Source organism: Nannobrachium achirus, assembly GCF_963921795.1.
Source record: "Nannobrachium achirus genome assembly, chromosome: 11".
In the NCBI taxonomy this organism is placed as follows: domain Eukaryota; kingdom Metazoa; phylum Chordata; class Actinopteri; order Myctophiformes; family Myctophidae; genus Nannobrachium; species Nannobrachium achirus.
In genome coordinates this window covers 34,117,987-34,132,406 of record NC_137820.1, presented here as the reverse complement: position 1 = coordinate 34,132,406, position 14,420 = coordinate 34,117,987, and the positions used below count along the sequence as shown (strand labels likewise).

The 14,420-nt window shown below is 44.0% G+C and overlaps 1 protein-coding gene across 1 annotated transcript; it reads right to left on the bottom strand.

Moving 5' to 3' along the window:
* Positions 1 to 667: 667 nt before the first annotated feature.
* On the bottom strand, positions 668 to 12,523 carry ribc2 (RIB43A domain with coiled-coils 2). Its single transcript, XM_080737468.1, has 5 exons — positions 12,313 to 12,523; positions 10,247 to 10,365; positions 3,616 to 3,846; positions 2,511 to 2,677; positions 668 to 819 (listed from the first exon to the last, which is right to left on the bottom strand). Exons 1-5 carry the CDS (start codon positions 12,485 to 12,487, stop codon positions 741 to 743), a joined length of 771 nt encoding a protein of 256 aa, XP_080593594.1. The 5' UTR covers positions 12,488 to 12,523; the 3' UTR covers positions 668 to 740.
* Between the last annotated feature and the right edge of the window lie 1,897 nt (positions 12,524 to 14,420).

Here is a 14,420-nt window from a genome sequence, read left to right as displayed (position 1 = left end):
TCTTGATTCTCTCATCATACCTGGCAACACAACCAGCCTTCAACAGTTATCATTAATGGAGCAGTTAGAATAACGTCCCTTGATCACAGAAAATAGAATGTACATTCAAGATTCTTGTACATTCTTAAAGCTTTGGGATACAGTTGTGTATCTTAAAAGACGACTTAGCCACTTTTCAACCTATCTTCATATAACAGGTCCTCACTAATGTTTGACAGATTTTTAAACAATATTTTTGAAAGAATTTTTTGATTTTAATTATCGCAAGAACAATGGCTTCCACTTTAACATTGCAACTTTTCAGGAATAGAAAGCCTGCATTTTCTATTAGCTTGGATTCCCCATCGATGATGTCACAAGATGATGGGTTTCTGACCTGCACACATCCCTCCTCTGAGACACAGACAGAGTAGAAAGAAATTATGCTATTTTATCATGAACATTAGTGAGGACCAATTATATGAAGATAGGTTGAAAAGTGGTCAAAGTGAAATCGTCCTTTAACTGTCAAGCTGGAATACATGTGAATTCTATTTATCGTTTTTTATTTTTTATTTTTATTTTTTTTGTTTATTTCATGAAATGGTTGTAGACCATGTTATACACCAACTAACGTGTACAAATAAAATCTACAATTATTTTACAGCCATGGTTCAATTGGGTGTGTGCTATTTTTACCATTTAATAAAGTGAGTCATAATGATGATCCAGTCATTGGTGCAACAAGCGTCGGTGTTCCATCATCGACTGCTAGTGTTGAACTTGGAGAAGAAACTTTCTTCATACCTGTTGATGTTCATCTCATTGAGAGCCTTATTCCTAGAGAGAGAGAGAAAGAGAGAGAGAGATCATGAGAAGGTGAATCTCGAGGGCTTGCAGTGGTGTAAAGTAACTAACCAATTTTGAGGTATTTGTACTTTACTCGAGTATTTCCAATTTCCAATACTTTTACTTCTACTCCACTACATCTCTTATCCAAAAATTGTACTTATACTCTATTGCAGGGTTCCCCAATTAGTTTTCCCCAAGGGCCGAATTATGTCTAGGGTACCAAGCCGAGGGCCACAACATTGCAGGAGGCGACGGTGGCGTTCCCGCTACTCCATTGACAGTTCAGATATCGTTGTTGTCGGTTGAAAATCTTGTATGTCCAAAACCGTTTGTTTTGCATTTATCATTTTAAAAATGATTTAAACTAGTGAAAACAGACGATCTACAAGCACACAACGCCTTGCACCGCGAGGCGTTGTGTGCTTGTAGATCTGCTGTTTTCACTACTTTTGTGCGACGGCTTTGTATGATGAAGCAGGGCTTTACTTTGCGAAAGAACGTACACATTTGGAGATACAAGGTTTCCACCCGACAACGACGATATACTAGTGTTGTTGCTGCTCACCATTATTACTGGGGTTGGTGGGGGCCAGACAGTAGCCCCCCGTGGGCCGCAAATGGCCCGCCGGCCGCCTATTGAGGAACCCTGCTCTATTGCGTCACCAGGCTTTCTCGGGGGAAAGCCTGGTGTTGGTTTACAACGGGCCGTTGATCCGGTCTAGGCGGCCGGAAACCACAAGCAGAATAAGCGACGTCGCTTTGTTTTGTTTCCTCTCGTTCGTTTCCCCAATCCCTATTAAAATGCTCGAGTAGCCTAGTGCAGTCTTGCCAGTTGCTACGAGTTGGACTAAAAGATGCATAGGCCTATAACAAACAAATTTTCCAAAAGCAAAACTATGCCGCATCAAGAGGTTTATTAGGTAGGCCCTAGAAGTATGTCCTTGAGTGCAGGAGAATATTTTGCTAGTTGCTAGAGAATGTTTGCTAGTTCCGGCCAAAGTGTAGTCCGTCTAGGACTACAACACGACGTAAAGTGGTTTCCGCTCCCGACCGGATCAAACCCCGAAAAGTGAACGGACCCTAGGCCAGGGGTTCCCAAACTTTTGTCTCAGGGCACCCCATAAATATTTTTTTAATTCGAGGCACAATTTTCACTCCCAGCACCCTATATTTATAGCATATCATCGTTGTCGGGTGGAAACCTTGTATGTCCAAGACGTTTTGTATTTATCATCTATAAAATGTACTAAACTAGTGAAAACAGCAGATCTACAAGCACACAACGCCTCACATCGCGAGGCGTTGTGTGCTTGTAGATCGGCTGTTTTCACTAGTTTTGTGCGACAGAGGTTTCTGCCTGACAGTAAAACGTTGCAATAATAGCCATTTTGTTTAGAACTGACTGAAAATAACTTTGTACTCCAAGTTTAAAATTATACTAAATATTTTTTCAAGTGTCCAAATAAATTCCAAATACTATCAAATGATCTCGCGGCACCCCTGGACTGCCGTCGCGGCACCCCAGGGTGCCCCGTCACCCACTTTGAAAACCCCTGCCCTAGGCTATTATATAAGTAGCACTACATCCCTGCCTACATTGACCTATGTATGTTGATCTGTTGCCTCTGACATGCTGCTCAAGTTAAGTGTAGTGTAGTTAAGTGTAGTGAAAAACTGACTGTAGTTTCTGGGTCTGGGCCAGTGTAGCGTTGATGTGGTCCAGCTCCCGCCTGTGCTGCTTGTCCAGTCTGGCCTGCTGTCTCTCCAGCAGCAGCGCTGAGTGGGCCGACGACACGCGGAAACGGTCCTGCTGCGCCTCAAGCTCCTGTTTCTCCATCTCCATCCTCTGTGCACGCACACACACACACACACACACACACACACACACACGCACACACACGTTAGGGCATTCATGAATAGTGATTTTTAGTATTCGAATTATTCAACCTCAACGTATTCGAATAGTGGAATATTCGACAGGACTGGCCAAACTGCCAAATATTAAGTAAGCAAGAGGCGAACATTGCCTCGCGCTGCGAGGCGTTGTGAGCATGTAGATCAGCTAATTTCACAATATTTATCTGCGGAAGCGAGTCCCTTTAAATGTAATACCTACAATTCCAAGTGCTTGTCAGGGGGGGGTCCCCAGTTCAAATATGTTTATTTTGGGGATCACTGCCTAAAAAGGTTTGAGAACACCTGGTATAGAGCATTAACAAATTCATCCACCAGGGGCATTGACAACTCATTCTTATGACTTCCTAGCTAGCCAAGTTTTATAAACTATGTTTTTTAAAGAGAAAACAATACAAAAATAAAAATAAGCGAATATTCGACTTCGGCGAACAACGTCGAATAGTGACTTTGATATTCAAATATTCGAATATTTGGTGAATGACCTAGCGTGCAGTTTGCAGATTGCCTATTTTCAGTGCACAGTCCTCACCTGAAAACCTAACCTCTATATTAACACTTAGATACTTAGGATTTATTTCTCATACACTATACTTGTGGGGACCTTTGGCCCTAAGTAAAACTAGGATGAGATTGAAGATGGATGGAATAAAGTCAGACAAGTACTATAGTCTGGTTAACACACTAATATATATATATTTTTTTTAAATAGCAAATCTAGACGCTCACAAAATGTCACATTGCAATGTGTGGAGAGCTTGTAGATCTGCTATTTTCAAATAGCCTATGTACAGTACATAGGGTTAAAGAGGTGGTACAACTGAATCGAAGACCCTTTGAGAACTACTGGTGTACTTTTATTCAGTTTACCTTCCTCTCTTCAGTTTGATACTTCTGGAAGTGAACAGTGTGCAGCAGGCTCTGAGGAGGGGCCCTCTTGGGCTGGCTGGGCTGCGTGCGGGGGGCTCCCAGCACGCCCAAGGTGGGCTGCTGGATGTCCTCTACGAGCAGCTCGCCCTGCAGCTGGTTCAGGACGTCAGCGCGGCAGACGTCAGCGTTCCACTGCTGCTCCCTGCGACGCCTCTCCTGACACTCTGCCGCCTGGGGGAGGACGCAGCGGTGTCATTTCAGAGCAGGCATGCACACATAGACATCAAAGGGGGCTTGAGCCCCTGCCCTGCCCTTTTATATGTCTGTAAAAAGTGCCCTCTCCAGACCATGAATGCAGTTTTTACTATGGGGAAAAGAAATACAAATGCCTCCTGTCGTGGAACGAAAATACAGTGACACCTAGTGGTGGTTTTAAATGCTGTTCATAGGAACTTTTGTAGGTAGGAACCTTAGTTTGGGGAAAACTTAGTGGAAGGACATTTCTGACAAGCTACACAGGAGTGTTGTTTTCATGCTCTGTTCACTATCCAGCTCCATCCTTCTTGTTTTGACCTCAAAAAGGCATCATCTGTAAGTGATTGTTATGATTAATGTTAACTTTGTAACAAGATATTAATTCGTTTTGCATATCTGCATTGTGCATTGAGTGTTTATTTGCTCTGTTCCTACTAGCCTGGCCTCTCTAGTTCTGATAGGCCTGATAACTCATTCAAGTAATGGTTTGTGTTATACATATAAAATGTATACTTAACAAGTGAACCCTGTTGGGAGAAGATGCGTTTACATGCTTACATGTACAGTATACTTACTTTACATACAGTACTTACAGTACAGAGAATCCTATTGTTAAAATGCTTATACTTGCTGTATATTTCTGAGTTGCTTACAAAGTCCTCTATTTAGTCATACACTGTATTTAGTGAGAATGACATTTGTTTGTATCTCTGTTTTCTCTGCAGTTTTACACTTTTCTACATAAAGAATTATCAGAAGATTTCCACTTGTCTCTGGCTGTTCTTATGTGGATAAGAGTTTAGCTGGCTGTATAACCAAGCTCAAGGTGCATGCTTGGTGAGGACAGCATAGTAAAAAGATGACCATGTTTCGAGGGAAGAAGACTGCTGGATTCTGATTGCCACATCTCACGGTCAAGAGGTTTGCCGAATGACAGCAATCAGGTATACTGAAATACACTGACAATCTGAACACAGAATTAATGGACGTCATGGAGAACCGTAAGCAAGACATTACAGAACAGCAAGAAGACATAGAAACGGGATCAGTCAAATCTGCCCGATCATCTGTAAAATCCTCACACTCATCCTTAATTTCAAGTGCAAGCATGGTAGTGGCAAGAGCTCGAGCAAAAGCAAAATCAGCCCAGGCTAGAGTGACTTATGCACAGAAGGAAATTAACATTAAAGTTGAAAGGGCACGTCTTGATGCAACCCTATATGCATTGGAACAGGAAAAAGAAGCTGAGGCTGCCTTAATTGAGGCTCAAGTGCTGGAAGAGGCGGTTCTGGAGTTACAAGGTATAGAAGAATTAGAAGAGATAGAGTTTATACCTCTTCAACAAAGTTCAAGACAAAGAACAAGTGAACATGTGTTATACAATTCCGATGTGAATGACGACAGCCAGTCAGAAAGCGAGAGAACACCTCTTCAACAAAGTTCAAGACAGAGAACAAGTGAATATGTGCTACACAATGTTGATGTGAATGGCAACATGCAGACAGAAAGGAGGACAGTAAGATGGAATGAACCTCCTCAGGAAGACTACAGCCCCGATTACAGTCAGAGCCACTCAGCCTCACAGCCTCGTCAGGAAGACTACAGGCCCCATTACAGCCACTCAGCCTCACACCCTCGTCAGGAGAACTACAGTCACTCAGCCTCACAGCCTCGTCAGGAGAACTACAGTCACTCAGCCTCACAGCCTCGTCAGGAGAACTACAGTCACTCAGCCTCACACCCTCGTCAGGAGAACTACAGTCGCTCAGACTCACAGCTTCGTCAGGAGAACTACAGTCACTCAGCCTCACAGCCTCGTCAGGAGAACTACAGTCACTCAGCCTCACACCCTCGCCAGGAGAACTACAGTCACTCAGACTCACAGTCTCGTCAGGAAAACTACAGTCCTCACTATAGTCACTCAGCAGCACAGAATCGTCAGCACAACTATGTTTCACATTACAATCGCTCAGCAGAACCTAGAGCCAACATCACCACATCAGTGCAGCATAGCACCATGCCATTGAATGACACTCTACCCACTGATAGTCGGTCACCATACAGTCGTGCTAATGTTTCAAGTGATTTCAGTGCTGCATCAGACCTTGCCAAATTCCTCGCTAAAAGTCAGCTTGTGTCTTCAGGGCTTACCAGATTTGATGACCTCCCAGAACACTACCTAGCGTGGAAATCAACATTCCTCAACACCATAGTTGGTCTTGATCTATCTGCAGCTGAAGAATTGGACCTGCTTATAAAATGGCTGGGAAAAGAGTCAAGTGAGCACGCACAGCGAATAAAGTCAGTCAACGTTGGAAGCCCATCAGTTGGTCTAAATATAGTCTGGGAGAGACTAGAAGAGATGTATGGATCTCCAGAGGCCATCGAAAGAGCACTCTTCACCAAGATTGAAAGTTTCCCTAAAATATCAAGCAGAGACAGTCCAAAGCTCCGTGAACTTGGAGACCTGCTACTGGAACTGGAGGTGGCAAAGCAAAATAAAAGATTTCCCGGTTTATCTTACCTTGACACAGCCAGAGGTGTAGGCCCAATAGTTGAGAAACTGCCGTTTCATCTGCAAGAGAAGTGGATGTCAATAGGCTCTAAATACAAACAAGAAAATTATGTCAGTTTTCCACCCTTCTCTTTCTTTTTGGATTTCGTTGTGAAAGAAGCCAAAGCCAGAAATGACCCGAGCTTCAACTTGAATTTTAGCTCTGCCACACTAAAGCAAGACAGACCAGTAACTAACCCATTCATGAGGACGTCAGTCTCAGTCCACGACACAAATGTGTCGACCACACACTCACCTTCTGAGAAAGAGACAAATGCATCTACAGAAGGTCCAGAGAAACAGTGCCCCCTACATAATCTACCACATCCCCTTAAAAGGTGCCGTGCATTCAGGAACATGGTCCTAGATGACCGTAAGGCATTCCTCAGAGAACATTTCATCTGTTTCCGCTGTATCTCTTCTACTGAGCATCAAGCTAAGAACTGTCACGTTCCCATCCAATGTGATGAATGTAAGAGTGAGAGGCATCTCTCAGCGCTTCACCCAGGTCCAGCCATTCAGACAGCAACACACTCCTCTTCTCCCACTACCTCTTCCCTATCAGAGCATGGCGGGGAGGATGATCAAACACCTGACTCAGAAGTTAATTCCAAATGTACCCAGGTATGTGGTGACAAGTTAAGCGGCAAATCCTGTTCCAAGATATGTCTTGTAAATGTCTATCCAGCTGGACGCCCCCAACAGACCCGCAGAATGTATGCCATTTTGGACGACCAGAGCGACAAGTCTCTGGCCAAACCAGAGTTCTTCAACATGTTCGATGTCAAAGGAGAACCAGCTCCATACACGTTAAAGACATGTGCAGGCACAGTGGAGACATCGGGCAGGAGGGCTCGTGGTTTAATTGTAGAGTCAGTAGATGGGAAAATATCCCTCTCACTCCCTACTCTGATCGAATGTGTAGGAGTCCCCGACAAGCGTACAGAAATACCCACACCAGAAGTTGCTTACCATCACAGTCATCTAAAGGCTATAGCAGACAAGATCCCACCCCTGGACAAAGGGTCAGAGGTCCTTTTACTACTTGGCAGAGACATATTGCGGGTTCACATGGTCCGTGAACAGCTCAACGGCCCAGATGATGCACCGTTTGCCCAGAAGCTCGACTTAGGCTGGGTCATAATAGGTGACGACTGTCTAGGTGGTACACACGCCCCCTCCACTGTCACCTCTATGAAGACATGCATAATAGAGAATGGACACACCAATTCCCTAGGATTACTTAAGCGACACATTAGAATGAAAAATGATGTGGGCTTGAAAGTCTCACCACTGACCCCACCACAGCAACGAAGGCAAAGCAGCCATTGCATAGGACGCAAGCATCACTGTAACTCGTCATTGTACACCTCGGAGTCCAGCATTGATGAGGTCAGAAAAGACAGCGGGGAGAACAGCACCCTCTCTGTAGACAACTCTAGTGTACCTGACAACATGATTGTCACCAGCCAGTGGTTCCCCTTCTCTGGCAGATCTGCTGAGGGATCTAGGCAGCACTCCTTGTTAGAGTCGGACTCCTTCACAGAGAACAACACAGGGAGGCGACGCCAGAGGCGTCGCAAGAGAGAACGCATGACCTCGAAAGTGTCAGTCAACCAGCAACAAAAGTTAAAGATTTCTGAAGTGAGAAGACAAAGAATTCCTAGCAAAGATGGACTGGTCATAAATGTGACACGGAATGCGGTCCAGCAAGGCACAGCAAAGATCTTCTCCAGGCCAATATCAGAGTTGGTCTTCCCTCTCCCTCTGTTGCATAAATGTCAAGATAAGTGAGAAGTTGATAGTGGCATCTCTATAGATACCAAGCGGGGAGTGTCGTGGAACGAAAATACAGTGACACCTAGTGGTGGTTTTAAATGCTGTTCATAGGAACTTTTGTAGGTAGGAACCTTAGTTTGGGGAAAACTTAGTGGAAGGACATTTCTGACAAGCTACACAGGAAGTTAACACCTTCTAAGCCAAGGGGGGCCCCTTAATGTTAAAACCGTACTATATCGCACATCCCCCCAGGGACTCTCAGCCAGGCCGTCTATTCCCGGACTTTGTCTTTAAAACCGGAATAAAAGCTTTTGATCCGAAAATCGGCGATCGTCTAACCTTCCCTAGTCACCACTCGTGCACTGATGGCTCATGCAGACCGTGCATGAAGCAGAGGTGACGTCAGCGCCTCTCCTTCTCCAAGGCACCTTCCACCCATCCGTTTACTGTCTACACACTCGAGCTCCTCCTGCAGCCATGCTTGGGGCTATGCTAGCGAAACTTTTCAGTTCTGTTCTTCAGTCACACATGGACTATTTGCGGGGACATTTACGTGAAAGGATCGCGCACGCGAAACGCACGGGGACATCGACGATCGGCCAAAACCCCCATTCTATCCCAACGGAGATCGAGAAAATCATGGTGAGTTACTGGCCTGGGGGGAAAAAAAAAAGAAAAAACAGCGGCGCTGTTCAAGATGGAGGGGCTGCGGGGTCATGTTTATAAACATAATATTATGTCTCAGATCACAATACAATAATAGAAATTTCACGGCTAATCTACCAACCACCATTCTATTTCGGACTGCAACGTGTTAATATGACATGAGTATTGTGTGTTGTTTTCATGCTCTGTTAACTATCCAGCTCCATCCTTCTTGTTTTGACCTCAAAAAGGCATCATCTGTAAGTGATTGTTATGATTAATGTTAACTTTGTAACAAGATATTAATTCGTTTTGCATATCTGCATTGTGCATTGAGTGTTTATTTGCTCTGTTCCTACTAGCCTGGCCTCTCTAGTTCTGATAGGCCTGATAACTCATTCAAGTAATGGTTTGTGTTATACATATAAAATGTATACTTAACAAGTGAACCCTGTTGGGAGAAGATGTGTTTACATGCTTACATGTACAGTATACTTACTTTACATACAGTACTTACAGTACAGAGAATCCTATTGTTAAAATGCTTATACTTGCTGTATATTTCTGAGTTGCTTACAAAGTCCTCTATTTAGTCATACACTGTATTTAGTGAGAATGACATTTGTTTGTATCTCTGTTTTCTCTGCAGTTTTACACTTTTCTACATAAAGAATTATCAGAAGATTTCCACTTGTCTCTGGCTGTTCTTATGTGGATAAGAGTTTAGCTGGCTGTATAACCAAGCTCAAGGTGCATGCTTGGTGAGGACAGCATACCTCCTTTCCATGACATAACTGAAATCCATGCTGTTACGCCACTGTTCCAGCATTGACTTGATTATGCTTAGTTCAGTGCGGTATCACGCATCGAAAATAGCTATTTTTGATACCCTTTTGAGACCCTTTTAGACATTTTAGCCCCTGCCTCTCTAACATTCTCTGCACGTCCCTGTTTCAGAGAACCAGAGGGTACCCCCCCCCCCCCCAAAAAAACAAAAAAAAGAAAATTGGACAGTATTTTTGGAGGGGAAAAAAGTAAAACACCTGCCACTGGTTGGAACTTGAAAGTTATTGATGAATGTATGATTGCATACAAGAAAATACATGTCTGTGGAGACAATTTTCATGAAATAACTGAATTTGAGATTAAATGTAAACGCCAGGGGGTGGCAACTGACATGCCTTGGGACCCCAGGGTTGATCTGTGAGTAAGGATGATGGTTACCTGGGTAAGGTTATTGTCTTTGGTATTGTGTTCGATGTGTGCATGTGGACGGGAGCGTATCTATGTTCCCTGTATTCTATGTTCCCAGCTTAACTAACCCTAAAACTAAAGGTAAGTGTGGAACATAGAACCTGGGGAACATAGCATTCCCCCTGTGGACATCATGGGTCCTACCTGGGCCCGGTTGTAGTCCTTGGTAGCGAGAACTGCTGCTTTCTTCTTCTCCTCTTCGAGCTTCTGAAGCTGCAGAGCTTTGTTGTCCAGGTGCACTCTGCTCCAGTCATACTGCTGATCTAATGGACAGACAGACGGTGAGTATGTATGTAGGCCTTAATATAATAGCTTGGGCTAATATTATATATTGTATACAGACGTTTAAACTGCCTCATACGTTGCCATTTCTTCTAAACCTCTATGTTAGAAATACTTGGGGCGACAATGGCCTAGTGGTTAATGCACATACCACATATAGTACAGGGAAAATAGCAGACTAAGTACAGAGTGAAAGTTTATTAAGTATTGACAGTTCAAAAACACACATTGTTTCAAAACACAAATTGACATGAATCCAAAATACACTGATGATTGTGCTGTCGCACAATGAAACTATATGGACTCTATGATAGGTTTGTGGGGGTCCCTGCTTCATCTCTTCCTCAACTAGGGGTCCTTGGCCTGAAAACGTTGAAGACCCCTGGTCTAAATGTTGCAGTTTACCTCAACATCCTGATTGATCCAGAATTCCTGGTCAAGTGTGGTGTTGTGTGGAGAGGGGATGATGTGCATGCCGTGCACATGAGTTTAAGGGGGAATTCATTTTGTAAAATTTGCATTTATTTGGACTTCTTATTGATTACAGTCCAACTTTTGATAATGTATTATTATAATGATCTGTTTTGCTTTCAGGGGGATTTGACAGTCAAATATGTGGCCAGTATTTTGACATTGTCTCCTTAGAAACTGCCAAATTTCATTAGGGTTCATGGAGGCTGTCATGTTTTGTGTTTGGAATGTAACTAATTGAGTGACTAACAACTAATCAATAACAAAACTATTGGCATAGTGCATAGAATGTTCTAATAATGCTATTTTATCCAATAAGAGGGAACACAACAGTTCCACGTACATTTGATAATGTCCTGTTTTGTTTTTTCCCTCCTTTTAAAAAGTGGGGAATACCTGATTTCTTTTGTTCTGTATGTAAACTGTCTTGTTGATTCATACAGTATGCATTGTGGGTCTAAGGAAAAGTATAAATGGTATATTTTTGGTTCTTTAAAAATGTTTTAAAGTGGCGAAATGTCATGGAAATTATGAAGTATGCTGTAAAACATTATGAAATGAACAAAAATGTAACTATATGACTGTCTTGTCATACTACCTGTTTGCAGAGGATCGATTGATTTAATCAGCTGTGTCCTGACAGCTGCTTTGAGTTCAAACTTCCTGAGGAGTCTATTCTTATCAAGCTGTTAATATACAGTCCCTAACCTGTGCCTTGTTTAGGTAGGTTATTAGGACTAGCAGCTGCAACAGGCTTTCTGTCAAAGGGTGTTAAAACTAGGCCTGGCCTATCTATCTATATAGCTGATTGTAAGATATGTGTGAGAAAACTATACCCAGGCCACTGCTGGGTAGAAGGAGGTCTGTACCAAAGCACAAGGCTGAGGGCAGAGAAGGTTTTAGACTTGAGTTGCATATGCTGTATTAATGGACTTGTCGCTATTGTCTCTAAATAAACCAAACATCTTCAACTCGTCACCTTGGATTGGATCTATATTTCTCTTTGACAGGGGTCTTCAACAGGGGGTCCGGGACCCCTAGGGGGTCCTCAGAGTTACTACAGGGGGTCCTCCAAATCTTCCAATCTTTTATATATCAACAACTTGAACCATAGTGTCCATATTCTGAGAACTGTAGCTAAAAATAGCAGATCTACAAGCTCACAGCTTGTAGATCGGTTATTTTCGGCAAAGAGGTTTGGTGTATAGGGGAAAAAGAGAAGACTAAGTACAGAGTAAATGCTCAAGTTTATGAAGTAATGACGGTTCAAGTGGTTAAATATCTGAAAACACAGATTGATGTGAATCCAAAATACACTGATGATTGTGCTGTCAAACGATGAAACTATATGGAATCTATGATAAGGTTGTGGGGGTCCCTGCTTCATCTCTCTCAACTAAGGGGTCCTTGGCCTGAAAACATTGAAGACCCCTGGACTAGATCAAAGTCAAGCCTACCCTCCAGCCTCTGCTGGTCCCGGGCTGCCAGCCGCTCACACTGCTGCTGGTGAAGCCAGGCTCGGAGCTGCTCCTTCTGCCGCCTCAGCCTGGCCTGGCTGCCGGGGTCTTCGCCCACCAGGCCGGGCAGCATCATCCGCGCCTCTTCCCTTTTCCAGAGCTCCGGGTCGTTCATGTCGTACTCCCGCCGGCCCTGGGGCTGCTGGAAGTGCTGGCGGTACCCGACCACGGCCTCCTCCATCGCCCGCTGCGCCTTGACCTGTCGGCCGTCGAGCAGGAGAGCCACTCTGTCGCTGCGCACCATGTCTGCAGCTGTGATGGGAACACACCCACAGGTGTGTGTGTGTGTGTGTGTGTGTGTGTGTGTGTGTGTGTGTGTGTGTGTGTGTGTGTGTGTGTGTGTGTGAGAGAGAGGGGGGGGGGGTTGAAAGGGAGAGAGTAGGCTATACTTCCTTCACTGTTTTGAATAGACAGTACAAAGCAGAGGTCAGAGTCAGACTCGATCAAATAGGCCTATCTATGAAGCCTATTAGTCTTTGTTGATCCAAGGCCAATTTAACATATGAAAATGTCTCACCATGTGCATTCAGTGACTGTTGTTCTGTCTCCTCTTTCGTCTTCTTTTCTCTCACTTGGATGTCAAGCGCGTCCGTGTCAATCTACATTACAACACAACAAAGTAAGCGTCTCGATGCGACCATGATGCGCAACAGGATGGACACATCTTTGAATGGCCTTTGAATGTATTTTAAGCAAATATTTGTATTCAAATTTTGCTTCATGGGGGGTCCCTGGAACTAAATATTTTGAGATGGGGGTCCGTGGCCAAATACTATCATTTTGGGGGTCCTTCACATGAAAAAAATCACACCCGTGTGAACTGAGCGGTGGTTAACCCACCTCATAGATCATGTGTACCGATTTTTGTGACATTTGAAGAAAATATGTAGGAAAAGGAGCAAAAAGTGTGTTTTGGAGAAAATTCAAGATGGCGGAAAATCTATCCTGGCGCAAATGGGCGTGGCCTATATGGGGAGATGCGTCTTGACCCAAGGAATCCAGGGAAAAAAGAATTTTAATTTTCCGATCTACGGTTCAAGAGTTACGGGGCAAAACGTAAAGTGGGCCGTTATAGCGCCACCATGAGGCCGAGTGATGTAATTATTTTTCGATTCATTCTTAAAATCATTATGAATCTCCTCTCCGAGGTTTGAAACTGTAGCTCCTATGGTTTACGAGAGAAAAATACTTGAAAGTGATTTCTTGCATTGTCCCATTATAAGTCAATGGGGACAATTAAGCGCCGTTTTTTGCCGATTACGTCGGCATGGTAAGGCGGATCGGAACGAAAGGTAATAGCACACCATTCCCGGCCGAGCCGCACATTTTGATGTATATATTGCGCGAGTGGTGTAAATGGTGCGGCACTAGTTACGCGCCGAAGTTTAGGCTACATACACGGACGGAGACAGACCCACACACACGGCCACGTATAGGAGCGTTGTGACCACCGCTCAAAAATGTTGAGCACCACTGACATAGAAACAGGATTTCAAATATTCAAAGACTTTTTCAAGAATTTTCAAAAATAGCAGATCTACAAGCTCGCAGCGCGGCACTCGGTGTATCATGAGCTTGTATATCTGCTATTTTTTAATAGCCTATTTAAAGCACAACATAATGCGTTCCCAGTCTAAGGGTTAAACCCCCTCCCCCTATGAAGAACATTCATTGGGGGCCCGCAGTCAGTGGCGTCAGTTCAGCAATTTAAGCTAAGGTATGGCAACATGACTGGTGTCTTCTTGTACGCGCGCCTTCGCACGCGTGCAAGACATGAGGAATTTATTTTAAGAAGTAGGCCTACATTTTATTTGTTTCCCCAATTCCTCCTATAGCCAAGGTATGGCACCTGCCATACCCTGCCATACCCAATTGACGCCTCTGCCCGCAGTGAATCCTTGTACCTAACCCAGGGCAGGGCCCAGAATTTGGTGCGACACCCCTGTCAACATGGTTAATAAAACTTACCCCTATCGTTCTAACTGTGTCGTTAAAAATCCTCTGTCGCCGTTGCGTCTCAGTGTTGTGACGCCCGTCCAAACATCTGC

Bases quoted from the DNA above. Each gene is read 5' to 3' on its own strand.
- ribc2 (XM_080737468.1), bottom strand. From the start codon at position 12,487: ATGAACGACCCGGAGCTCTGGAAAAGGGAAGAGGCGCGGATGATGCTG. The intron at 10,366-12,312 runs GTAGGCTTGACT...TCTGTCCATTAG, and splicing joins GGACCAGCAGAGGCTGGAGG to ATCAGCAGTATGACTGGAGC. The intron at 3,847-10,246 runs GTAGGACCCATG...GTCCTCCCCCAG, and splicing joins AGGACTACAACCGGGCCCAG to GCGGCAGAGTGTCAGGAGAG.